Here is a 27,873-nt window from a genome sequence, read left to right as displayed (position 1 = left end):
CACCCGGCGTTGGCCGATTCGACAGAAACCAGCCAACATTTGGCCAGTGTGTACAGCAGCCTGACTCGGTGTCCTGGTCTGCTAATATCTACACTTTAGGAAGAAGAAGATTCTTTACAAAAACTACAAGAATAAATAATACATCAAAACAATGAATGGTGTTCAATGAATGCTAACAAATAGCTGCTGCTCTGGGAGGTGGTTTCAAGCAGGTGTCGCTATACTGTAGCTAAAAAGAAATGATGAACAAAAGACCAATAGAGGTGAAAATTATGCAATATGTCATATATTGTTCACCACAGATACCTTTTCCTCTTCTTTACATACATGATCTATAAACAAAAAAGCACAAAATGAAAATCTGTTACAATCAACATAAAAGCAATGCACAAAATACTAAACAGACTGACAACGTAAATAATTCCATAGCAATTAAGACAGCATGCAGGAGTTGTAGCAAATATGAAGCAATCATTCAGGACTTATGTTATATATGGTAGAAGCACTCAGAAGTTTTTTAAACTTACCACTGCAACAACTACACCAAGCAAAGTGATTAGGAAGAAAGGCACCAGCACAATCCCTCCCATAGAGTCAGCATTAATATTACTTGGTCCGGAATCTGTGGAATTACTCATGGTGTCACTGAGGCGGGCATTGGTGTGATAACCAGAATGTGATGTTGACAAGAATCTGGTATAAAAAGAAACAAAAATGCTTTCTCTATGAATTCTATGCAGTTATGATTCAAATATGACTGGTTTTATTTGTTTCTGGTGCGTACTCGGTTCTATTCTCTATTAGTAGATTTGCAGTTAAATACAGTTATTGCTTGCACAAACAGAAGACCGAAGAGCAATTTCAGTTTTTTTGACATATCACAGGTTGAGTAAATGTAGACGTAAAGTTATAGAATGATAGACAGTGAGTGGACCTTCTAGTTACAGCTGTATGCCCTCACCAGAAGAGACATTGTTCAGATATACATGCATCAATGCTCAGTAGAAGTGCAGGCATTCTATGGCATAGAACTGGGACAGTAGCTGTAATACACTGCAGGATGTCCACTTACCTAACAGCAAAGACAATACAGTTTTGTAAAACTACAGAAACAAGGAGAACACTATAAAAATATAGCACTGAGCATGTTATGCTAAATATACTGTTAAAATTCATGCATACCAGTTGGTATACCTTACACGCGATTTTTAATTCCATCCCACCACTTGAGTGGTTTACACATTTCTGCCACACACTGGCCTCACTTTTGCATATTACATAAATGCTATGGAGCTTGTTCACCCGATAGTACCCTACTGGCTGGACAATGATGTTTTAGCAGCACACAGATTAGGTCATCCCGATGCTCCCGTCCTGTAAACTGCCTAAACAGGTTTTCACAGCTCTGAGAGCCACACTGAAAATGACACAGCTCTGACACGGGTGTATCTTTTGCAAAGTACCCCATGCACACACATGCAGGAGGTAGGAGGAGGTGGGCATTCTTCAGCTCTGTCATAACGTGCCAAAGGCCTTGCCTGTCAGAACAGCTTGAGGTTCAGCCATGACAGGATGGTTTAAAAAGGGGACTGGAAATATGAGCACTAAACCAGGCAAATATAAATTATCCCTCCATCAGTACTTGGAAAGCATTTGGTCCCACTGCTTTGTGCTTGGCCCTATAACAAAAATGATTCTCAAAATATCCCAAAATACCCCAAAAGTTCTACAGAATACTCACATTCACACATTCCTAGATACTATGCAACTCCCAACTCTTTTCCCTAGTCACACAGATCTAATGGATAAACCATTCACAACTGATGAGCCAAAACCTGAAAACCTTAAAACTATATAAATCCCCTGATGGCTTTCCTAATAAATATTATAAACAATTTTCAGACTTGTTAATCCCTCAACTGGTCCGGTACTTTAACTACCTTCGGGAAGGGGGATCTAACCCTCACAATGAAAATAAGCCCTTTATCAGCGCGATACCTAAACTAAACTAAACAAGGATTCCATCGATGTTGGGAATTATAGACATCCCTTTAATTATTTGTGATCTTAAAATTCTTACTAAGGCTTTGACGCAACAACTCATTTCTGGGGTGTTCTATACAGCGCCTTTAAAAAGTATTCATACCCCTTGAAATTTTTCACATTTTGTCATGCTGCAACCAAAAAAGTAAATGTCTTTTATTGGGATTTTATGTGATAGACTAACACAAAGTGGCACATAATTATGAAGTGGAAGGACAATAAATGGTTTTCAAGTTTTTTTTTTACAAATAAATATGTGAAAAGTGTGGCCTACATTTGTATTCAGGCCCACCCCTCCCTCCGAGTCAATACTTTGTAGAACTACTTTTCGCGAGTATTGTTGGATATGTCTCTGTCAGCTTTGCACATCTAGGGAGAGACATTTTTGCCCATTCTGCTTTGCAAAATGGCTCAAGCTCTGTCAGATTGGATGGAGAACGTCTGAACAGCAATTTTCAAGTCTTGCGACAGATTCTCAATTGGTTTTAGGTCTGGAACTTCGACTGGGCTAGTCTAGCACAAATATGCTTTGATCTAAACAATTCCATTAAAGCTCTGGCTGTATGTTTAGGGTCGCTGTCCTGCTGGAAGGTGAACCACTGTCCCAGCCTCAAGTCTTTTGTAGACTCTAACAGGTTTTCTTCTAAGGCCCCATACACACATTAGATTTTCTGCAGACTTATCTTTAGATTTACCAAAACCATATAATATGAGGTCAAACCTTAAGAGTTTCAATTTGTATGCAATCAGGTAGACCCTTGCACTACATGGTCTTGGTAAATCTGAAGACAAAAATCTGCAGAAAATCTAATAGTGTGTATAGAATGTAAGATTGCACTGTATTTGGCTACATCTATCTTCCCATCAATTTTGACCAATTTCCCTGTCACTGCTGAAGAAAAGCATCCCCCACAACATGATGCTACCACCATCATGTTTTACAGCGGGGATGGTGTGTTCAGGGGGATGTCCAGTGTTATTTTTCCGCCAAATATAGCGTTTTGCTTTTAGGCCAAAGTTACATTTTGGGCTCATCTGACCAGAGCACCTTCTTCCACACATTTGCTGTGTTCCTCACATGGCTTCTCACAAACTGCAAACAGGACTTCCTATGGCTTTCTTCTTGCTACTCTTCCATAAAGGCCAGATTTGTGTAGTGCACAACTAAGATTTGTCCTGTGGACAGATTCTCCCACCTGAGCTGGGGATCTCTACAACTCCTCCAGAGTTACCATGGGCCTCTTGGCTGCTTCTCTGATTAATGCTCTCCTTGCCTAGCCTGTCAGTTTAGGTGGAAATCCATGTCTTGGTAGGTTTGCAGTTGTGCCATACTCTTTTCCATTTTCGGATGATGGATTGAACAGTGCTCCGCGAGAGGTTCAAAGCTTGGGATTTTTTTTTTTTTTTTTTTAAACTTAACCCCACTTTAAACTTCTCCACTTTATCTCTGACCTGTCTAGTGTGTTCCTTGGCCTTCATGATGCTGTTTCACTAAGATTCTCTAACAAACTTCTAAGGGCTTCACAGAACAGCTGTATTTATACCACGATTAAAATACACACAGGTAGACCATTTACTAATTAGGTGACTTCTGAAGGCAATTGGTTCCACTAGATTTTAGTTAGGGGTATCAGAGTAAAGGGGGCTGAATACAAATGCAGTCACACTTTTCAGATATTTGTTATAAAAAAAAAAATTAAAACCATTTATCATTTTCCTTTCACTTCCCAGTTATGTGCCACTTTGTGCTGGTCTATCACATAAAATCCCAATAAAATACACTAACGTTTTTGGCTGTAACATGACAATGTGAAAAAAGTTCAAGGAGGTACAAATACTTTTTCAAGGCACTGTACATAGGAAGCAATCAGGATTTATTTGGCATAGACCTACTTCTGATGAGGTCGGCATAACACTGGACATTATCTCACTCTCCAAATGCATTGGGACTCTCCAACTCACAGAGAGGCTATTCTACTCTCCTTCGATTTACATAAAGCTGTTGATAGCTTATTGTGGAACTCTTTTTGGTTCTGGAATTAGTTTCTAAATACCTTGCGGGCATTATACCATGCTTCTTCAGCACAGGTGTACATCAGAGTACATAAATCCCCACTCAAATATTCAGAGGGGGAATAAGGCAAGGGGTGCCCATGGTCACCCTTATTGTTCGCCTTAGCTATAAAACGACTGGATATTGTTATTCGCACGAATCCTGACCAAAAAAAAAAGAAGGAGGAAGAGTCTCTTGCGGTCACCAAGAACATAAACGTGCATTGTTTGCGAATGACGTCCTGATGTACATTTCATCTCCACATACAACACTCCCTACTCTGCTTAAAGTGCTCCAGGCCTTTTCTAAATCTTCAGGGGTTCACCAACTAGAAAAAAATAGTCAGGAACATCAACTTATACCCGCTCATAGCTTAAATTTAACTTTGCATTTCAACGGGCCACCAAATCCATTCCATGTTTCCTTATCTATAGACTCCCTCTACTGGGAAAATTATCCAGCCCTCTTTAAGCAACTTGCTGCAGAATTGCTCCTCCATGCCCCTATTGTGATTTGGTAGGATCAATTCCATGAACTTCTGATGTTCCTATACTATTCTAGAATGCTACCCTTAGCAATACCTGGGAAGGACCTAAAAATCCATTTAAACCAAGATCTTTCACTTCCTGTGGAACAGACCATCTAAAATAAACAAATCTACCTTGTATAAGCCTAGGCGTCGGCACGCCTGAGAGTCTCTAATTTGTCGGCTTATCATGCAGCACAACTAGCACACTTGGCCCTATCATCTCTGGAAAACATCTACCTCAGTGGGTAGATATCGAAAAATTTAGCTTGCCCTAGAACCCTGCTCAAAGTGTCGATATGGATACCTAGCAGGTTGCGGCCTTCTATTTTGATCCCTTCCCTTTCTTATACATTAGCTGTCTGGGATAGATCTAGACTCACAAAAGGGGTTACACTCTCCTCATACCTTTATTTACCAACCCAGAATTTTTGCCGGGACTGCAACCAACTTTAAAAGCTTTTTAAACTGGAAACCATGTCCCAAAATCACTAGATTTTGGATAAGGATCTATATTCTAATACACTCAGTAACAGAGGTAAATGTTCTCAGAAAACCTGAAATTGCCCTTTCAGAAACCAACATTTAGGCTCCTAAACACTGCAAAAAAAAAAAAAAATTCTGGCAGCTAGAATTTGGAACCAGCTAATGGTCCCACTTGAATACATTACTCTAACTAGATAAAGATTACTGATAAACTCTTGTGTAGCCTCAATAATACCCAGTAGAAGTTTGAGAAGACCTGGAAGCCTTGGGTGCTGTACCTGGAAAGAGTCTATTGCAGTGATGGCGAACCTTTTTGAGCCAGATTGCCCAAACTGCGACTTAACACCAACTTATTCATTTCAAAGTGCCAACACTGGTGATGATCGCCCACCCCAAGAGGGTTTGCAGTCAGTTCAGCACTCACCCGGCTTCGGCATCCAGTGTCGGTGTGCCTGGCAGCAGCTTCTCCTTTTGTTGTTGCCTGCGCTTGCCCTCCTCACTCTCGATCGTGTCCTCTCACTCCCCTCTGGCTGGTTCAACTCCAGGGGCTGTTGTGGCTTGGGCTCTTTTCCAAACTACCTCAGCCTCCTCTCACTCTTGTCTCCACACTCATCTCACCCTTGCTCTCCCTTTTCACTCAGCCCTTTTTTTCCCGGGCTCCAGGCTGTCCGTCCTCTTATTTTTGCAGGGCATGCTGGGGCTGTAGTTTTCCTTTAATTAAAATGAAGCCATAGTCTTCCATAGTGGCCATAGTCTTCCGGGATTACATGTCCCAAGGTGCACTTGTCCTGGCTCCTCATTGTTCCCCGGCTGCAGCCAACCAGGAGTCCTCTTGCCAGCTCTTTCCTCTATTGCAGTGCAGAGGCTTGTATTAAGTTGCTATGGGCAACCAGTCAGCTCTTTTCCCCACATTCCAAGCAGCCTTACTGGGCTCCAGCCAGAACTCCGGGAAACTTCTGCCCTGGCCCGATAGTGAACACCTGGGACACTCTCCCCGCCTCCCCATTGGCTCGCCAGCTTTGTTGTTAATTTTCTGCTGCCCAGCCCACCCACCAAGCCAACGCAGAGCTGCAGATTGCCTGAAGCAGCGGATGCACAGATCGGCCCAGCACCCATGACTGACAACTGCGCTGGTCAATTGCCTCCTTGTACGGGACCTACCCAGCCCACCCACCGAGCCAACGCAGAACCATGGATTGGCCGAAGCAGTGGACACATGCATCGTCCCAGCTACCATGACTGACACCTGCGCTGGCCTATTGCACAGGACCTGGGCGTCTCGAGGAAGCCAATAGGCATAGAGGGTGGGAGGGGGCAGGACTGCAGGAGGCCATGCGTGTGCTGCTGGTAAAGCCTGAGCTGAGTCAACAGACCGAGCACCAGCATATCTTTTAAATGGACAGTCGGTCACTTCTGTTACGAACAAGAGAAAAGATGGCGGCCCTGCTCACCTGCCCACAGAGGGCTCTGCATGCCAGCTGTGGCACGCATGCCATAGGTTCGCCATCACTGATCTAGTGGGAACGGGGGATCTTGCTCACATCTTTTATACTTTCCTCCTTTCTCTAACCTCATCATCTGCCCCTTGCCCTGCCTCATTCTTCCTTCTTTTGGACGACCAAGTAACATTTCTACCCGATGGTCATTTTTTTGTTTAGACACTTGGTGCAAGTAAGACAGCAGGTGAGAATGTTGAATAAGACATGACCTCTTTAGAGCCTGTCCTTTCCTTTAGCATTCTAGCAACTGTTGAGATGTAACAGTATTTCTTATCTCTATCCTAACTGAATGCTTTGTCTTCTGTAGATTGGTTATCCCATGAAGGAAATCTGTACCCAAGTGCCTGTCTACGTTTTCCCCCCATGGAGGCTCTCTTGGAAACAGGTGAACTCATGTACTGCAGCAATGCCTGGATAAAAATTAGAGTGTCACTAAACCCACATCATAAAAATCAATAAATGCTGCATTACATGCTGTTCATACTCAGTCCACTATGAGATTTGTTTTCTGTATCCTACTGTTCTCGATCTCCCCTTCTGTCCAGAACCTAAATTCAGCTAGGGATTTTGCAGAGCTGTATTGGCAGCTCTGCACATGCTCAGTTTTCAGTGAATTTCTATGCTGAGAGTGTCTCTCCCATAACATCTGAGTAGCCCACGTGACTATAGAGTCACATATGTGGGCATATACACAGTGGTAAATCACAGCCCACGCCCTCCCTCCGCCTCCATGCCCACTAACCAGCTAAACACAATGGAGAGTGGGATATTACACGTAGCTTGATGGAGGCTTCATCATATTCTAAGGCAGAATATGGGACAGGGGCGTAACACAGCCTGTGACTGTCAGAAATCCACCCACACCATGTTATTGCCAACAAAGATTTGATTTCAAATATACATTTGTATGACCATTTCTAACAGTTTATTAATGGTAATTATTTTTACTCTGTATTAGAAAGGTTGTTTTTTTTTTTTTTAACATGTGACCAGCAGCAGAGGACACAATCACGATCACAATCCTGCTAGCCCCACCCACCATCTGGGAGGAAGATGACTACCAATCTCAGAAAGAAGGGATTTCACCGTGATTGAGAAAACCACAATCAGGTGACAGTTTGTGGAATTACTGTTGAGCTTCTGGGAACTTTGTTGAAATTATTTCTGAACCTTTGCGTCACTTACTACTGAACCCCTGCACTCTTTGTTCCTTTAAACCACAGCCAGTATTCAGTGCAATGACAATCACACCCAACTCTTGCTGTGGCGCAGAATGACAAACTTTTTCTCAGCTGCGGGGGCCCAACTTATGATCTTGCACACAGGCCCACTGCTTTCAGAAAATGGCCCTGACCTGAGCTCATCATTGCGCATTCATTCCAGATGCTTGTGACATCACATACATCCCATACAAACACCTGGGCTGGATCCGAGAGGTAGATCAGCAGGATGAGTGTGCCAGGACAGGTAGATGTGTCTCATCTCTGCTTCCTTTCACCACTCTGCATATCATAGGTGAGAAGAGGGTACAGCGGTGGGGCACAGTGGTAGGACAGATGAGCAGGGGGTTCAGTGTTGGGCCAGATGAGAAGGGGGTTAAAGTAGTGGGACAGAAAAGCAGGGAGGTAGAGCAGTGGGGCAGATGTGAAATGAAGTGTATTGGTGGGACAGATGAGCAGGGGGTTACAGTGGTGATGCAGGAGAGCAGGGGGGACAGTGGTGGGGCAGAAAATCAGGGGGTACATTGGTGAGACAGAAGTGCAGGAGGTACATCAGTGGGGCAGAGGAGAAAGCAGGTTACAGTGGTGGGACAGATGAAAAAGGTGATTTAGTAGTGAGACAGAAGAGCATGGGGATATAGCAGTTGAGCAGATGTGCAGGGAGCTACAGTGGTGGGGCAGAGGAGAAAAGGGGTACATTGATAGGGCAGATGAGCAGGGGGTTACAGTGATGGGACAGAACAGCAAGAGAGTACAGTGGTGGAGCAGATGTGCAGGGGGTACAGTGATGAGAGGGATGAGAAGGGGGTTCAGAAAAGCGGGGGGGGGGGGGGGGTTTCAGTGTTGGGGCAAATGAGCAGAGGGGGTTACAGTGGTTGGACAGAAGAGTAGGGGGTACAGAGGTGGGGCAGATCTGCAGGAGGTACAGTGGTTGGGCAGATGAGCAGATAAGTTCAGTGTTAGGACAGATGAGAAGGTGGTTGAGCAGTGACACAGAAGAGCATGGGGGCACAGCGGTGGAGCAGATGTGCAGGGAGGTACAGTGGTGGAACAGAAGAGCAGGGTGGTACAGTGGTGGGCATAGGCATGCGCACAGGGTGTGTCAGGTGTTCCTGGGCACACCCTAATCACCATGTGTGGCGCAGATTCTCCCTGTTTAAACCCCCCTGATATTTCACCAAAGCCTCCTAATGTGGCTCCTAAAAAGGGGGGTTACAGAGGTGGGGCAGATGTGCAGGGTAGTGCAGTGGTGGGGCAGATGTGCAGGGGGTCACAGTGGTGAGGCAGAGGAGAAAAAGGGGAAAATTGGCGGGGCAGATGAGCAAGAGGTTACAGTGGTGGGACAGAAGAGCAGGGTGGTACAGTGGTGGGCATAGGCGTGCCTATATATATATATATATATATATATATATATATATATATATATATATATATATATATATATATATATATATACACATATATATATATATATACATACATACATACATACATACACACACACACACACACACACACACACACACACACACACACACACACACACTTTTCTTTTTTTCTTTTTAGCAGAGACCCTAGAGAATAAAATGGCGGCCGTGGAAATATTTGTCACTGCATTTGCGCAGCGGTCTTTCAAACGCAATTTTTTGGGAAAAAATACACTTCGATTAATTTAAAAAAAGAAAAAATAAAAAAAAAAAAAAAAAAAAACCAAACAACTATAGCAAAGTTAGCCCAATTTTTTTGTATAATGTGAAAGATAATACGCCGAGAATCATGATCTTTATTCCAAGCAAAAAAAAAAAAAAAAAAGGATTTTTATAACAGCTTACCTGCAAAATCATTTTCTTGGAGTACATCATGGGACACAGCGCCTAAGTTAATAACCTAATGGTATATAGGCATCTTCAGGTGATGGACACTGGTATACCCAATCCAGGAAGTTCACTCCCTATATAACCCCTCCTCCTTCCAGGAGCACATCAGTTTTTGTAGCAAAGCAATATACTTAAACCCCAAAAAGAGGGGAGGGACCTCTGTGTCCCATGATGTATTCCAAGAAAAGGATTTTACAGGCAAGATGTTATAAAAATCCTATTTTCTTTATCGTACATCATGGGACACAGAGCCTAATAACTTAATGGGACATCCTATAGCAATGCTACTTGAGGGAAGTGAGACACAACCTGCAGGGTACCCCCAGACTTGAGGACCTATACTGCTGCCTGCAGCACACTGCGCCCAAAGGCAAAATCCTCATACCCCCTTACATCCACTTAATAAAACTTGGTGAATGTATGCACTGAAGACCAAGTAGCAGCCTTACAGATCTGAGCCATGGAGGCCTGGTGACGCACTGCCCAAGAAGCACTAACCGCCCTGGTAGAGTAAGTTTTGACTTGAAAAAGGGTAATCTTACCCCTTAAATTATAAGTCTGAATTATAACCTGCCGAATACACTTAGCGACAATGGATTTCAACGCTGCCTGTCCTTTCTTAGGATCCTCTGGCAGAATAAATAAGACCTCAGTCTCTCTAATCTGAGCAGTCTTTAAATAGATTTCCACTGCTCTCACCACATCAGGACAATGAAATGACTTCTCTTCCCTGGAACATGGTTTTGGAAAAAACGATGGCAGGACAATATCTTGGTTCAGGTGAGAAAATAATTAGTTCTCCATGTACAATATAAATTGGCCACTGGTGTCTCCACGTTTGGGGATTTTGTATACAATTTTTCTTATCCCCGAGCGTGGTAAATCATACATGGCACAATAAATGAAATAATAATAATAATTTACAAATCTATAATATCTTATAACCACTGTTTCCGGCAGTATAAAGAGGGTTCCCTATTTTAAAACGCTCTTAAAAATGTCTGCCCTTCTTTGCCTCCTTCGCATCCTTGAAATGCTAACTATACCCAATTGTAATTTTCAGGTGTTCTCGCCAATACGCTTCCCTTGTGGGGGCTTTATCATTGTGTGACCACTTGTAAGGCTCACGGGCTGGGGTCGCCCCTAGGGATGCAGCCGTGGACAATTCTCTAGCAGGGTCCGGGATTGTCTGCGAGGGAATCCTTTGGTTTTTAAAGAAGTCTCTGGTTAAGCAAACCCATTTGACGGAAAGGGTAAATATACTGCGATATATAAAATTCAATATATGATATTGCATATTGAAATATGTTTTTAGTGGACATTAATACTCAATTTTGCTAAATATTTAAATCTGTTCCTTTGATGTATTAACAGAAATATAAGAACCCCCTGAAGACCATAATCCCCAAGGTCGAAATGCATTGGGGTATTTTCATAAATCAGATGGTGCAATTATTAATACTGTAGGGAATTATTTCATGATGTATATTTCTATCCTAATACAGTAAATTATTCCTTGATGTATGTTCTTTCCTAGCCTAGATTGTTTCACCTTATGTACACCAGATCTCATATTTTAACTTTTGTATTCTATTCATTTTCAATCGTCTTTGATAATAAAATCAATACATTTTTACGAAATATTGACTCTTAATTGCTGCTAAAAAGCCTCATGGGGAATCCTCCATCTCTTTCAAATACTTGTATCAGGGTGTGTAGCCCTTTCAGGCTCCCATATATGTGTTCTTCTATGATACAGGTGGAAACCTGAGACCACTTTTGGCAAAAAGTCTGGACGAGGGCATAACACCACTCTGTCCTCATGAATAATCAAGTATGGCTCTTTACAAGAAAGAGCAACCAATTTTGAAACCCTCCTTGCTGAGGATATAGCAAGCAAGAACACCAGCTTCCTTGTCAGAAGGACTAAGGGAATATGCTGTATCGGTTCAAATGGCTGTTTTTGTAACACTGACAAAACTAAGTTCAAGTCCCAGGGGTTCAAAGGAGGTTTGACTGGCGGATTAAGCCGCATCACCCCTTGCATAAAACCCCGGACTAAAGACTGTGTAGCAAGCAGTCTTTGAAATAAGACCGATAAAGCTGAGACTTGGCCTTTAATAGTACTCAAGGCCAATTTTATCTCTACCCCTAATTGTAGAAAGGCAAAAATTCTGCCTATGATATATCTCTGAGGGTGCCAACCCTTGGATTCACACCAGGAAACATAAGGCCTCCAGACCCTATAATATATAGTTCTGGAAGCTGGCTTCCTTGCATTAATCAGGGTAGAGATAACTGACCCGGAAAGCCCATGTTTCTTAAGAATGTGGGTTTCAATAACCAAGCCGTTAAATTTAGAGACCATAAGGTAGGATGGAATATAGGCCCCTGTGAGAGTAGGTCTGGCCATAGTGGGAGGGACCATGGACCCTCCACTGCCATCTTTACGATTTCTGCATACCATGAACTTCTGGGCCATGCTGGTGCTACCCGAACTAACGGCTTTCTTTCCAGCTTGATCCTGCAAAATTGTGGCAGCAACTGAATAGGGGGAAATGCATAGATCAGTGAGAACTGATCCCACGGGGTCACCGACGCATCTGTTCCGCATGCGAGTGTCCCTTGTCCTGGACACTAAGTTGACTAACTTCATGTTGAATCTGAACGCTAGAAGATCTACGTCCGGAGTCCCCCATCTTTGGCAAACAGCCTGAAAAATGTCGGGGTGAAGAGACCATTCCCCTGGGAATAACTGCTGGCGACAAAAGTAGTCCGCCTGCCAATTCTCTACTCCCGGAATGAAGACTGCCGATAGGTATGGAACATTCCTTTCTGCCCAAGTTAGAATATGGTTCACCTCTCTCTACGCTGAGAGACTCTTGGTGCCCCCTTGGTGATTGCTATAGGCCATACCTGTGGCATTGTTGGATTGGATCCTGACAGGACAATCCCATAACCTGGAAGTCCAGGCCTTTAGAGCCAGACGCACTGCCCGAATCTCTAGGATATTGATGGGCAAAGTTCTTTCAGCTCTTGACCACTGTCCCTGGACAGTTGTCTTTTCTAGTACTACTCCCCAGCCTGAAAGGCTGGCATCTGTTTTTACCACTTTCCAGATAACTGGTCTGAAGGTATTTTCCTTTCAGCGGATTCTGGGTTAGTAACCACCAACTGAGGCTTTGGGACACACAGACTGACAATGAGCTGAAGTGAAGACAACAGGATGTGCATACACTCCCTCTAGTGGAGATTTAAGGCATAACAACATTTTTTCCCTTAAAGAAGAAAGCATAGGTGGACTTTAGTTCCTAAGTTTCTTCCCTTACCTTATCCCCGCCACAGGATTTGCTGAAATAACAGACAATCCAACCTTTACCCATCACGGCGGGCTGCGTTTAGCAAACCTTCAAGCACCGGGTCCCTTTTTATTGAGGTTCCACTCTCTTGGACCTGTAAAAAGCACCCCACCAGTAAAGCCTTTAGGTAATGTAGCATGACCAAAGCCCTGGGTCCAGCCCCACAAAGAGAGGCATTACAGGCACAACCTTGTGCTTCGTATACGAGGCCCAGGTACCATCCACTTTGGCCTCAGTGGCACTTTGGATGGATCTGTTCTATGGAGGCTATTTAAATCCAGCATGGATCCCTCTTGGAGCTCCTCAGAGCACATCTTCACTCGTGACCAACACCATAGATGATGTGCTCCTGGAAGGAGGAGGGGTTATACAGGGAGTGAACTTCCTGGATTGGGTATATTAGTTTCCATCACCTGAAGGTGCCTATATACCCATTACACACCATTAAGTTATTAACTTAGGCTCTGTTTCCCATGATGTACGATAAAGAAATCGTGATTCTAATTTTTTCCAGAATAGTGCAGCTCTGTTTTTTTTATCAAAATGATTACAGTACAATCCTTCATATACAGAAAGAGAAGGGACAATGTCAAATAAACAGTGTATGTTCAGTATCCCTTTAAATGCCAAGGAAGTAAACAGTTTTCCCTTTATGGATTTCAAGGTTTACATTTTGAACTCAGAGTACCATTAACTTATAACAATATTCAGCCTACTTATGGATGTGTGACATTTTTTCCATTATTTTTGCTTACCTTGCCAATAAAGTGGTATTCAGGTTTCCATTATAGCATGCTATCAGAGGCAGCACATTAGAAAGAATGGCTGACGGTGTTATAAACTGTCTGCACTTTGCTTGATCAACAATATTGTCTAAAAAATATTTGAAAATAATTATTACATGAGAAGAAAATGTAAATTTTTTGGTAAGCAAAATTGAGAATATTACTTTCAAGTTACAAGGCCATTAGGCCAGATGTCAAGCATAGACTTTTAGAGATGGGACATTAAGTGAATATGGTTCATTAATCAGATAAGTAGAGACTCAATGCACTTGAAGGACATTTCCAGGGAACTATTTCAAAAACAAAGTGATGATAACAGGATCTCATGAGCAATCAGCAGTTTAAAGGGCTGCCAATGTCAACATTTTTCTATAGCCAGTTGTATCAACTACGAGTCAGTGCTAGAGCCAGGGATCTCCAATCAGCAGGGAGTATAAACATTGTAGATTGCAGAACTAAAGGTCTGACTCAGCATGGGATGTGTCAGACCCTTCCAGAGAGACCACTACATTTACACTGAGCAAGGTTATTTCTTTAGAGTATGTCAGCAGGGGACAGGCTTTTCTAATCAGGTTGTGACCGTTTCCAATGAAATTTAAAGGGTAACTCCACTGTCGTGGGAAAAAAAAAATAGCAAATAAAAGAAATATAAATAAATAAATAAATAAATAGAGCATATACAATTGCGACACAAGTCATATCGTAATTTAATGTTATTAAAAATGACCTTTCATTTTCAATCTGCAGCACTGTAATTTTCTGTAAAACGCAATGCAATATGGCAACCTGGAGGTGTTACATACACAGATGGTGTACAGAATGTCCCCCAGAAATGTCATTTCCTGCTTGTGTGATTGGCTTACTGATTTTCCCAAAAGTCTGCACTAAGATACAGGTCAGATTTTGGGCACATCCCAGCAAAAAAAAAAATATATATTTTTTTTAGTGAGATACTTCTAAAAGGGAAGTCACATCTGAAGGAATGATGATCCCACCACTTTCATCATTAGAACCCTGCAAGTGCAGTAGCTGATTGACCATTATGAAATCACTCCTATACAGATTCATTTTGCACATGGAGACAGAGAAAAACAGCTATTTTTTTCAGTTTGTTAAAATCCTTGCAATGTACATTAATCACCCAGTGGGGGTGTAGTTACACTTTAACAGCAAGGAAAAATCCAAGTAAATGGAAAGTATTTCTAGGTAGTATTAAAGTTAGTAAATCTTTATTAATACAAATTGTATAAAACATTACATCTTAAAAATTATGGAAACATTTTTCTTAATACTGGAATCACCAAAGAACAAAGGATGGAAGTTGCTGAACACATACTTTGTTTTTTGGTGATTCCAACTGAGTACAGTGTTAAGAACATTGTTTCCCCATCATTTTTAAGATGTATTGTAATGTTTTATACAATTTATATTAATAAAGATTTACTAACTTTAAGGCTGGGTTCACACTACTTCTGCATGGGGCTCATAGCAGGGGGTCCAATGCATCCCCATTCACCGCTTCAGGTCCTGAAACGGACTCAAAGACGTGCAAAACCTCTGTGCAAATTTGCGCTGTAGCGGTGATATGTGAACCGGCTCCATAGAGAGCCAGTCACAATCTCCTACCATGCGAATTGGATGTGGAGGGAAAACCGCATCCAATTCGCATAGGTGTGAACCCAGCCTTATACTACCTAGAAACACTTTCCATTTAATTGACATAACAATGACCCAGTACTGTTAAAGTCCCATTTTGAGGGTTTTGCCTTATACATGTGATGTTGGTACTGTATTAGCTACTATTTCTATTTTGTTTTGACTTTAACTGTAAGGGTGCAATCACATTGGCATGGCATAAATTGGATTGTCTTCCCTCCCCACTGGTTTGCAAGCCAGTGTTCCTGTGCACACTTACGTTATCACTTCTACCAACCAGTCCACAGGGATCCCTGCTTCTGTGCTCAGGCACGGTTTGCACTTGCTTAAAATAGCCGTACCAGACTACAAGTGAATCATGCAAGGGTCCTGGGCAAGGTTCAAAGTACTCACACTACACAAACGAACTGGACCAAGGGGGTTGAACCATGCTCAGGCTTGGTTAAAGCTGCCAGTGACAGTGCAGCCTAAAGCCTCATACACACGATCGGATTGTTGCCCAAGAAAACTGTGGACTTTTGTCCGAAGGGCGTTGGCTCAAACTTGTCTTGCATACAAGCGGCAAGGAATTGTCGGCCAACAAATACGAACGTAGTGACTTAATTTCGTGTTAGTAGAAGTTTGGTGAGTGTTAATTAGCACTTTTCAGTTTGTATCTGAACGGCCGTTCGTCAACCAGCCGTGTTGCGGAATTGGAGGAGATAACGTGTCATTTATTATTGGCCCTGGAGTTACTGCTTTGACATTATTTTTTTTTGGTTGAATAATGATTTGATTTGGTATAATTTTCTATATTTCTGGATGCATAGAATGCACTTTTTGATTAAGTTCTATTGGCAGATAGCATGTCTAATTTTATTTGGTTTCTTTTTTAATGCACAATAAAAAAAATAGTGGACATATTATTCTCGATATCACTAGAAAAAAAAAAACCTTTAAAAATCAATTTGCAATAACTCCATCAGTATCACCAGCAAAGCAGCTTCATTATTATCCCATTAAAGAAGAAGAGAATTGTGCGCTGCATTTGGAGATTTCATATTCTGCCACGTCACGAATGTTAATTCTCCATTACCAACGCTAGTTTACAAGACCGACCGCTTCTGACTCGCCCTTGCTTCCGAGCATGCATGTTTGTACTTTGGACTTTTGTCCGACGGACTTGTGTACACACGCTCGGAAAATCCGACAACAGACATTTGTCAGCGGAAAATTTTAAAACCTGCCATCTAACATTTGTCCGCGGAAAATCCGACAACAATTGTCCGATGGAGCATACACACGGTCGGATTCCTGTCGGAAAATCCTATCGTGTGTACAAGGCTTAAGATTGATCCCCTTTTGTTTTAAATTTATCTGGAGTGTATATGGCAGATTTATACTGAACATTTAACTGGCCTTTAAAGAGCCACAAAAGAAACCCCACTGGCAAATTGTTAATTTGCTCCAGTCCCACTGTTACTGTGTTAGGCCCTTAAAGTGTATGTCTAGCCAAAAGCTTTTTGTTTTGGATAGAGTGTGGATATTACAAAATACCATACTTAACATTTGTAAACCAGAACCTCTGGATTCACCAGTGGGGACACAGACCACAATAAAAACTTGGTGGAGGGTCGTTAACCCCTTAGCACTCTATCCAGAACTTATAGCATTCACTTCAATAATTATTAGTCTGCAAGTCTGATTAAACAATATAAGCCTTCTTTTTCTCAGACAGTTACAACATATTTGGGCACTGCACAGTATTATATATCTTCCTTCCTTTGACAAAAAAAGGGGTTGAGGAAGAAACATTTTATTGTCAAAAGGAGCTGAAATGATTACTAGCTAGAAAGACGGAATGACAAATCACTGACTGGATACATTACTCAGATGGTTACTGCATTGTCACGTTATACAGCTGAGTGCTTATAGATTCGGGCTTTCATTTTGCTCTCAAATAAGTTTCTTCGAGTTAAACCCCCCAAAAAAAAAAAAAAACACAAAACAAAAAAAATAAAATAAAATAGGAATTCCAGACAAAAATGTGCACGTTCGTCTACACCAGTTGTGTCCAAACTTTTTTCAAGGAGGGCCAGATATGATGAAGTAAATATGCGTGAGGGCCAACCATTTTGCGTGACATTCTTTGAACCATTAAAATTCAGTCTATTGCCCCGTACACACGATCGGACATTCCGACAACAAAAATCAATGGATTTTTTCAGACGGATGTTGGCTCAAACTTGTCTTGCGTACAAACAAACAGTCACACAAATCTTGGTCGGAAATTCCGGACGTCAAGAACGCGGTGACGTACAACGAGCAGAGACAAAGGAAGTTCAATAGCCAGTGCGGCTCTTCTGCTTGATTCTGAGCATGCATGGAACTTTGTGCATCGGAATTGTGTACACATGATCGGAATTTACGACAACGGATTTTTTTTGTCGGAAAATTTGAGATCCAGATCTCAAATTTTGTGTGACGGAAATTCTGATGGAAATAGTCCGATGGAGCCTACACACGGTCGGAATATTTAGCAACAAGCTCCCATCAAACATTTTCTGTTGGAAAATCCAACCGTGTGTACGGGGCATAAGTGTGTTCGTCTGAGCACTAATACACTGCCCAACAAGAATTATCTTGCCTTTGTGGCTGTGTGTGGTGAAGAGATGAGCTTGGGCGTGTTATTTGGATAGAGATAGATATAGATCCATATCTCTTTTATGGCCCCCAACGAATCCCGACTGCCGCTCAGGACTAAGGATGAGCTCGGGCGTGTTTTAGATATACCGTATTTATCGGTGTATAACTCGCACCTTCACTTTAAGAGGGAAGTTTAAGGGAAAAAAAATAAATTTTAAATAAAGAACAGTGAAGCAAAATAAAAGGTCAGTGCCCATCAATGCAGCCTAATCAGTGCCTATCTGCAGCCTCGCAATTCCCATGAATGCAGCCGCACCATTGCAATCAGTGCATTCTGATCGATGCCCATCTGCAGTCTCGGAGGGAACAGGGAGGGGGGCAGGACGAGCGCCAACAGATTACATACAGGAGAATCTCCTGTTTACTTGTGGCCTCTTTAATACAAAGTCCCGCCTACTATGAAAGACAGAACAGTCATCCAATGGCAGCCCAGGAGACAGGACTTTACAGAGTAAACAGGAGATTCTCCAGTATGTAATCTGACAGCAATTGCCCCGCCCCTTCTGAGGCAGTGCCGATAAATATTTTTTGTGGCCCTGGGGACCACAAAAGATATATATCCAAATCACCAGGGGGGTCATATTAAACCGGAATGTGGGCCAGACTTTGGAAATGTCTGGTCTACACCATACAGTAGCTATGTGTAACTAATAGCCATTGTAATGAACACATTGCTGTATGTAACTGATGCTGCATACAGTTTACACAGCATACTGAGAGGCCAAGCTCCAGCACTGTCTTCAGCCCCAGCACAGTTTCCCCTCATTTCACAGGAGAAACTGAGGGCAGCAAAGCAATAGGCTCCTACCGCTGTCAGTCAAACTCTTGTGAGGAGGAAGTTGGGGCATGGCTTACCAGCCGTGTGTGTGTCCATGGACGCACACAGCCTGATTTAGGAGCACAGACACACCCAAGTTGCTAAGGAATTACTTGGAGCAGGAAGAAGGCGACAGCTCCAGAGGGGGACTGCCAGAAAAGCAGATGTTGCTTTCTGTGCAATATTGTTGCACAGTGCAGGCAAGTATGACTTCTATTTTGATTTTTTTAATAACAAAGACTTCAGTATTACTTTGATTGCTCATTTATGCCTAGGGGCACAATAAAAAGGAGATTTACACTAGCGGAAACCGGTTAAAACGGTCTAAAGCTAACCTGCTTTAACCACTTTCCACCCCGCTGTCAAATGGCGCGGCTCTCATTCTGGGTGCACGTCATATGACGGCCCTCCAGAACGACCGCTCACGTGCACCCGCGTCACGCCCATCAGTGATGCGGTGTCAATCTGACAGACCGCTACACCGATCTCGGTAAAGAGCCTCTGACGAGGCCCTTTATCACGTGATTAGCCGTGTCCATTCACGGCTGATCACAATGTAAACAGGAAGAGCCGTTGATCAGCTTTCCTCACTCGCGTCTGACAGATGCGAGTAGAGGAGAGCCAATCGGCTGCTCTCCTGACAGGGGGGGTCTGCGTTGATTGTTTATTAGCGCAGACCCCCTCGGATGCCCACCCAGGACCACCAGGCATGCCACCCTAGACCACCAGGGTAATGCCAATCAGTGCCCAGGCAGCTGCCAATCAGTGCCCATCCCCAATGCCTGCCAGTGCCATCAGTGATGCCTATCAGTGCCACCTATCAGTACCACCCATAAGTACCCATCAGTGCAGCCTTTATATATATATATATTCCGTGAGACAGTCACTGCAGGATCTGTGTGCTGCAAATAATCAACACCACCTCAGTGTGCAATGCCTACTCACCTTAAAGAAAGATCCCCTTGGGTCTATTGGCACTTTCAGTGATACTCCAAAAAAGATCAGAAAGTGATTTCAAATATTGGTTCCAGGATTATCAGAACTTCTCCTCATAAAGTTAATTTCTCCAGGTTCAGTTTCTCAAAGCAAAATAAAAATCATCATCGCGCAAGATTGAATATATTTTTTGCTTTTTATTAATAAGAATTCCTTAATCATATGCACTCATATTTCATTGATGATAAAAACGCCTTAAAACGAACAGTTTACAATGGGACAGCTCTCCTCCTCATTTCACTTTCTCAACTACGAGACACCGGAAGTGTCGTCACTGGCTCATCCTGATGCGTTTCGTCACAGGTCTGGTGACTTTCTCACGTGACCTGTGACGCACGTGACTTTCCCTTCAGAAAGTTATGTGACCTGTGACGCAACGCGTCGGGAGGAGCCGGTGATGACTCTTCCGGTGTCTCGTAATTGAGGAAGTGAAATGAGGAGGAGAGCTGTCCCATTGTAAACTGTTCTTTTGAGGTGTTTTTATCATCAATGAAATGTGAGTGCATATGATTAAGGAATTCTTATTAATAAAAAGCAAAAAATATATTCAATCTTGCGCGATAATGATTTTTATTTTGCTTTGAGAAACTGAACCTGGAGAAATAAACTTTATGAGGAGAAGTTCTGATAATCCTGGAACCAATATTTGAAATCACTTTCTGATCTTTTTTGGAGTATCACTGAAAGTGCCAATAGACCCAAGGGGATCTTTCTTTAACGTGAGCAGGCATTGCACACTGAGGTGGTGGTGATTATTTTCAGCACATAGATCCTGCAGTGACTGTCATGGAGAATGGAGTGATTATTATTCATGTTTTGTCAGCATTCAAGAGATATATATAATTTTATGCACCTGGACTTTTTGTAGATTTTTATGTGTGTAAATGGACACTTATTTACAGGAGTTTATTATTATGTGAGGTTTAGTGCACTTTTAATCTGTTATGCTGCAAAATATATACTCACTGAAAATACACTATATTTTCAATTGAAAGCATAGCTTTTTAAATTTCAGTGATTGGGTGTTTGAAGTGAACACATTACAGGCGGTCCCCTACTTACAAACATTCAACTTGCACATGACTCCTACTTACAAACGAAGGGAGACAACAGGAAGTGAGAGGAAATCTACCCCTAAGAAGGGAAATTCTCTCCTGTAATGCCCCGTACACACGGTCGGATTTTCCGACGGAAAATGTGTGATAGGACCTTGTTGTCGGAAATTCCAACCGTGTGTGGGCTCCATCATACATTTTCCATCGGATTTTCCGACACACAAAGTTTGAGAGCAGGATATAAAATTTTCCGACAACAAAATCCGTTGTCGGAAATTCTGATCGTGTGTACACAAATCCGACGGACAAAGTGCCACGCATGCTCAGAATAAATAAAGAGATGAAAGCTATTGGCCACTGCCCCGTTTATAGTCCCGACGTACGTGTTTTACGTCACCGCGTTCAGAACGTTCGGATTTTCCGACAACTTTGTGTGACCGTGTGTATGCAAGACAAGTTTGAGCCAACATCCGTTGGAAAATATCCTAGGATTTTGTTGCCGGAATGTCCGAACAAAGTCCGACCGTGTGTACGGGGCATAAGAGTTACTATGGGAAAAAGGTGTCTCCACTGATGCTTTATCACCAGTCCATGTTTCCCCCAACAGCCCAAAATTTTCAAAATCCAATTGTCATTGGGACAGGAAGTGAAGTGAAATCTTCTGAACAAGGGCACAGACAGCTAAACAAACATTACAGGGGTGTTAACCCTTTCCTATGCTATCTGAAAAGCTTAAAAATAGATTTTTTGGCTGGAGCTACACTTAAAAAATGTACCTGTTCCAACTTAAGAACAAACCTACAGTCCCTGTCTTGTTTGTAACCCGGGGACCGCCTGCAGGGCCGTCTTTAAGGCAGGGCAAAAGGGGCAGCTGCCCTGGGCCCTGTCATTGTTGTGGGGCCCAAAGCAGCTGCCTCATACTTGCCAACTATCCCAGTTTTAATTCCCTTGTTCTTTGAAGTTTTAGTCCTGTGCTGTGTCCCAATATCTCAGTGTGAAGTGCTGGTACTATTGCTGCCCAGCTCTGCCTTATTGTTGTGTACAGATGACTCACCTGCAGACGCTGTGTTTACATGTAAATAACCGGCATTCATTTGTAAATAGCGGAGGCATAGGTAAATAGCTGCAGCCGGCAGCATTGATATGTAGATAAAGGCGGCATTCATATGTATATCATGCCCCCCTGCAGTGAGCAGATGATGAGCTGCCAATCAGTAAGCAGTAATACTGTACTGTAATCTCTAGCAACCAATTAGCAAGCAGAAATCATTTGCTGTAACCTCTAGCAACTAATCAGTGAGCCGTAATGTGTGCTGTAACCTCTGGCAACCAGTCAGTAAGCAGTAATGATATGCTGCAACCACTGGCAACCAATCGCAATTGCTGCCTGATCTGATATAGTAAACTGATTTTAAGTCTAGTTGCTATTTATTGTATGTCTCAGAGCAGGTGGAGCGTGAAAATGAATGGGGGGGGGCCCCAAGAAAATTTTTGCCCAGGGTCCAATCAATAATAAAGACGGCCCTGACCGCCTGTATTCACTAATCCAGGGGTCTACAAACTATGGCCCTCCAGTTGTTCAGGAACTACAATTCCCATTATGTCTTTGAATGTCAGAGTTTTACAAAGCCTCATGGGACGTGTAGTTCCGCAACAGATGCGGGGCTGTAGTTTGGAGATCCCTACACTAAACCAAGAGGAAACGTTAACACCCTTATTGGACCAACCCTACAGCAAGACATAACCCTAGACCTTGAACAGGTAGCAGGCAGATTCAGAATGAAATACCTCTGTAACGAATGTCAGCATTATAGACGGAAGGAGTCATCCGTTAAAATAGATTATATTTAAAGGTTATAGTACATAAATTTGAGTGATAGAAAAAGACATATTAAAAAGAGAGATTATAATTAATATATATATATATATATATATATATATATATATATATATATATATATATATATATATATATATATATATATATATATATATATATATATATATATATATATATATATATATATATATATATATATATATATATATATATATATATATATATATATATAACGCCGATCTATGATGATTGTGAGCGGAGCGATCGCTGCAGATACACGTAGCCGAGTGTACTCGGCTCTGCTCACAGTCACGCCCAGGCCCACCATTGGACCTGTGTTATGTCCATCATAGAGCGGGACTGGGCGTGACTGTGAGCGGAGCCGAGAAGAGCCGAGTACACTTGGCTAGGTGTATCTCGGCGGCGCCAATTTTAAATCCATCCAAGGCTGCAATGACAAGGCTGCAATAGACATTGGGGGCAAGGCTGCACTGACAAGGCTGCACTGGACACTGATAAGGCTGCATTGATGGGCATTTAACTGTAAGTTTTTTTTTCCCTTATACTTCCTTCCTAAAAGTTTTTTTCCTTAAAGTGGATGTAAACCCAATGTCATCCTTTCTAAACTACAGCCATAGGGGTTATCTATAAGGATATACATGCCTCCTGCATGTATCTTTACCTGTCAAATGTCTCCCCTCTCTCTGTTATTAGACCCGAAAAACTGCAGATTCTGTGGGTGGGTCTGTTGTCTGGAACTCGGTGGGTGGAGTCGTGATGTCAGTAGACTCCCCGCCCACTTCTACACTCCCCTTGTCAATATGCATTTTCTCCTGTGTATTTCTAACACTGAACTTCTGCTATGATCTCTAACATCCAGTGAAAAGACAGGAAAGTAACCACATGCCTTCAGCATGCCAAATCATACTGGGGTGTGGAACAGCCAATCCTTGCAGAGCTGCTGAAGAAAGGAGTGGTGGTGGGAATTAAAAAATAATGCATGTCTTAGGCTAGTGCACAAGATGTAACTCACCTGTCATTCACAGCAAGGGGGAGGATTTGACAAAGTTTTTCTCTGTTTGTCAAGATTTATCTCACTGAACAATAAAAGAGGATTGCTAAAAGCTGGATTAACTCTTTGTGGCAAGACTGGGCTCAAATAATAGGAAACCTTATACTCTACACTGACATCAAAAAAAAAAAAAAAAAAAAATTTCGGGTTTACATCCACTTTAAAATTCCCTCCTAAACCTGGGGTGCGTGTGTTATACGCCGATAAATACGATAGAGATATTATATATATATATATATATATATATATATATATATATATATATATATATATATTTTAATTATTTTTTTTTTATTATACACATAGTATTATGACATAACCCCTTCTTGGCTCTGCCTAGCATCAATATTTCCAGACAGAGCTTTGTTCCAGAAAAAAAAAAAAAAAAAAAACCCAGGACTCAAAGCATTAAAGCGAAACTTCAATCAAAAGGGGAAGTTCCACTTGTATGCTGCCTCCCATCTTCTACCAGATTTGGCATGGATTAACTGACCAGGGGTGTCAAACTGCCAGCCCTCCAGCTGTTGCGGAACTACAAGTACCATCATGCCTCTGCGACATGGCGTAGATCACAGTGGATACTGCGGCGATCTGTGCCCAGAAGTGGGAGCAAATACCTGGATTATACAGGTATTTGCTCCCCCTGAAAGGTGCCAAATGTGACACCGGAGGGGGGGGAGGAAACTGAAAAGCAGAAGTTCCATTTTTGGGTGGAACTCCGTTTTAAAGCCTAACTTTAGGAAAAAGTAAAAATCCTCCCTTGCAGTGGGGCTTTGTGGCTGTCCTTACTCGTTTATCCAATTCTCTACCCTGTAAAACCAGTCTCCGGAGCCTCTTTTGCCATATGCCCCAATGCCTGGATGCCCTTGTAGTCATCAAGACTGATGCAGAGCCCACAGCCCTGCTTTGGACATGAGAACACCAAGGACCAGTCCTCTACCCGAGAATAAGAGAGCGCTGTCTGCTGGGAGAGCGGAGGAGCAAGTAAGCAAAACAGCTTCTTCCATCCTCTAGACTTAAAATAGCATTTAACCCTTCAGAATGGAGCAGCCTCACTACAAAGAGGCTTTTTTTTTTCCCCCCCCCATTTATTATTTCCCTGGAGTGGGGCTTTAAATCTTTGATTGGAAGAGGAACTGGAACATGCGGGCAAACTTCTGTGTGTGGCTTTGTTTTGGGTGTTCCCTTCTGCAGCCAAAAATACAGCGGTGGTTTATGGTCTCATGACCAAAGTTCTTTAGATTATATTTAAGTGTTCCCAGGATTATAGTACCGATGTGTGACCACGAGCACCATTACGGCACACAGATTTGAATAGCTAACTGTTCCTTATATATATACACACACACACACACACACACACACACACAACATGCCTGTCATCCAGTACAGGCAACCTCAACTTATTACACAGGGCAAAACTAACTTGGAAACTTTTTTGTGGTTTTCCCCCTTTTTAGTTTTGCATAGCGTGGAGAGGGATTAGAACACCTTTGAGGTTCTCATCGCTGCACGTGCCCGCATTAAAGATTAAACTCATTGATTTGTCAGGTTTACCGTTATCATCAAAACTAAAAGAAGATCCCAAATTTGACATTGTCACCGGAACAGTAATAGAGGAGAACTATTCCAATGAGGGCACTAGTTCTGGTGACAACTAGGGATCCCTTCACTGTTGAAGGATTTCCTCTCGCTTCCTGTTTTGGCTATGGGACAGGAAGTGAAGGGAAATGTCCCCCAATGAGGAATAAATAAATAAAAATAAAATGTGATATAATAATGGTATAAACAGATCTTGGCTGCTGTAATAGATTTTGTGATTAAAAATTACCTTCTATTAGTCAAGCAGGACCATAGAAAAAAAAAATGATTATCAGTTCCAGGATTAAGGATGAGCTCAGGCGTGTTCGCAAGCCACATGTGCAGAGCCCGCCAGGAAGTCGGCATTGCACAGCGCTAATCACAGGAAATGTCTCACTGCTTGTGATTAGCGCTGTGCAATGCCGACTTCCTGGCGGTCTCTACACGTGTGGCTTGCGAACACGCCTGAGCTCATCCTTATCTAGGACTAATCCAGTCCCAGAGGAGAAAAGAGCAGAAAGAGAGCCTGCAAAAAGATCAATTGTTAGAGCTGCCATACATACTACAATCTGGTAGTACAATTTCAGTTTACCTAAGTGATGTAATATGGGAGGACAAACTTTTACAATCCAACCAAATTTCAATCCAAACTCACAGGCCCGTATTTTACATAGTGGATAGTAAGGATGAGCTCCGGTGTGTTCGCACAGCCCACGTGTAGAACCCGCCAGGAAGTTGGCACTGCACAGCGCACTGTGCTAAGCAGTGAGACATTGTCCGGTGCGTGGCTGCAGAGATCGGGAAATGTCTCACTGCCTGTGATTAGCACAATGCAGTGCTGACTTCCTGGCGGGCTCTGCACGTGCGGCTTGCGAACACGCCGGAGCTCATCCTTAGTTGATGGTAGATTCAAAGGAGATTGTACAATCAGGCGGTAAAGTGTATGTCAAAGCCTAATAGTGGACACACATGGAATGATTTCATATATGGGCCATAAATGTACTGTTTAATGCACCATACATGTTACAATCTGACCATACTATAAACTTTAGGAGTTACCAAAACGATGTAATATAGAGGACCTACTTAATCGTACCACTGTGCAATCAGGGCTCAGGCAGACCTTTATACAACATAGTTGAGAGCAGATCTAATAAGATTGTATAGTGTATGGCCAGCCTTAGACACACAAATGTTGTTTTCTTTATGAAGCATGCACCCTGACCTCTAGAATGAGCTGCACTCCTCTATATACAGAGAGATGAGCTACAAAGCGCTGACTTCCCCATTCCCTTGTACACAAAGGACAGAGGTCAGCCTTCTAAACCTAGGAGACAAATCCATAGAGCAGAAAGAACATACACACAATGACAGCACCCTGACTTCCGGTCCGAGGAGAGGGGACAGGGCAATGGACAGACCCAGAGCTCTGACACCTTCTAATAACAACACACCGCTATGAGCTCTCTTACCCAGCTGGAGCGCTCCCTTCACTGTCCGTACCCGGAAGAGAATAGCCGCCAGCGCCAGCCAATAAGCGGCTAGGGGGGCGGAGCGGGGCGTATACTGAGGCTCAGTCAGTCAATGGGCGCGTGTGTTGTGTTGCAGCCGGTCGGCAGTATGGTTCTCTCTCACCGCCCTGTGCTGAGAGGAATGGCGGAGTGCACAGTGTCTCTATCTCCCTTCAATGTCGCTTCCATTCATATTGGCTTCTCATGCTGTATTATTGCTGGTTAAGAGCTTCCCCAGAAAATGTCACTCTATCAGCACTTCAGGGGAATTCAGTTATAACCAGAAAAAAGGAGATGGAAAGATGAGGGGAGAAGTTCAGCGTATCAGACAATTCTCCATATAGGCCTCATGTACACGGGCGCATGAAAAAAATGCTCCGTATACGCTGCTGGGAGTTGGCAGAAAAATGACCCTTAATGCCACGTTATGCACGTATTGAGTTTAGATGAATAGGAGCGTAAACTCATTCTACTGGCTAGAACATTCCTTTATTCTAGCAAAATGTTATGCATAAACGTGCGTTTAAGCCGCTTACACACGATCGAACTTTCCGACAGGAAATGTTCGATGACAGGCTGTTGGCGGTAAATCCGACCCCGTGTACGCTCCATCGGACAATTGTCAGTTGGATGGCAGGTTTTCAAATTTTCCGCGGACAAATGTGTGTTGTCAAATTTTCCGAGCGTGTGTACACAAGTCCGTCGGCCAAAAGTCCAAAGTACTAACGCGCATGCTCGGAAGCAAGGATGAGGCAGAAGCGGTCGGTCTTGTGTTTCAATTCTAATTTTATTGAAAAAAAAATGTAACCTCT

General features: G+C 42.7%; 1 protein-coding gene across 2 annotated transcripts in view; it reads right to left on the bottom strand.

Annotated features, from left to right (window-relative positions):
* The window catches only part of SMIM29 (small integral membrane protein 29), a 48,132-nt gene extending 20,997 nt beyond the window's left edge, over positions 1-27,135 (bottom strand). The window contains exons 1-4 of one of the 2 annotated variants that reach the window (XM_073616032.1): positions 27,023-27,108; positions 13,819-13,936; positions 528-693; positions 307-332 (exon numbers count right to left, since the gene is read on the bottom strand). In XM_073616032.1, the coding sequence (XP_073472133.1) occupies positions 307-332; positions 528-638 (137 nt within the window). In that variant the 5' untranslated portion in view covers positions 639-693; positions 13,819-13,936; positions 27,023-27,108. Of the gene's footprint in view, positions 1-306; positions 333-527; positions 694-13,818; positions 13,937-27,022 lie in introns of both variants that reach the window. The other variant, XM_073616033.1, reaches the window with a different exon arrangement.
* Between the last annotated feature and the right edge of the window lie 738 nt (positions 27,136-27,873).

The sequence above is a fragment of the Aquarana catesbeiana genome, linkage group LG02 (genome assembly GCF_042186555.1).
Source record: "Aquarana catesbeiana isolate 2022-GZ linkage group LG02, ASM4218655v1, whole genome shotgun sequence".
NCBI classification, from domain to species: Eukaryota; Metazoa; Chordata; class Amphibia; order Anura; family Ranidae; genus Aquarana; species Aquarana catesbeiana.
Note: the sequence above shows the minus strand (reverse complement) of the source record. Positions and strands in the feature narration are given on the sequence as shown.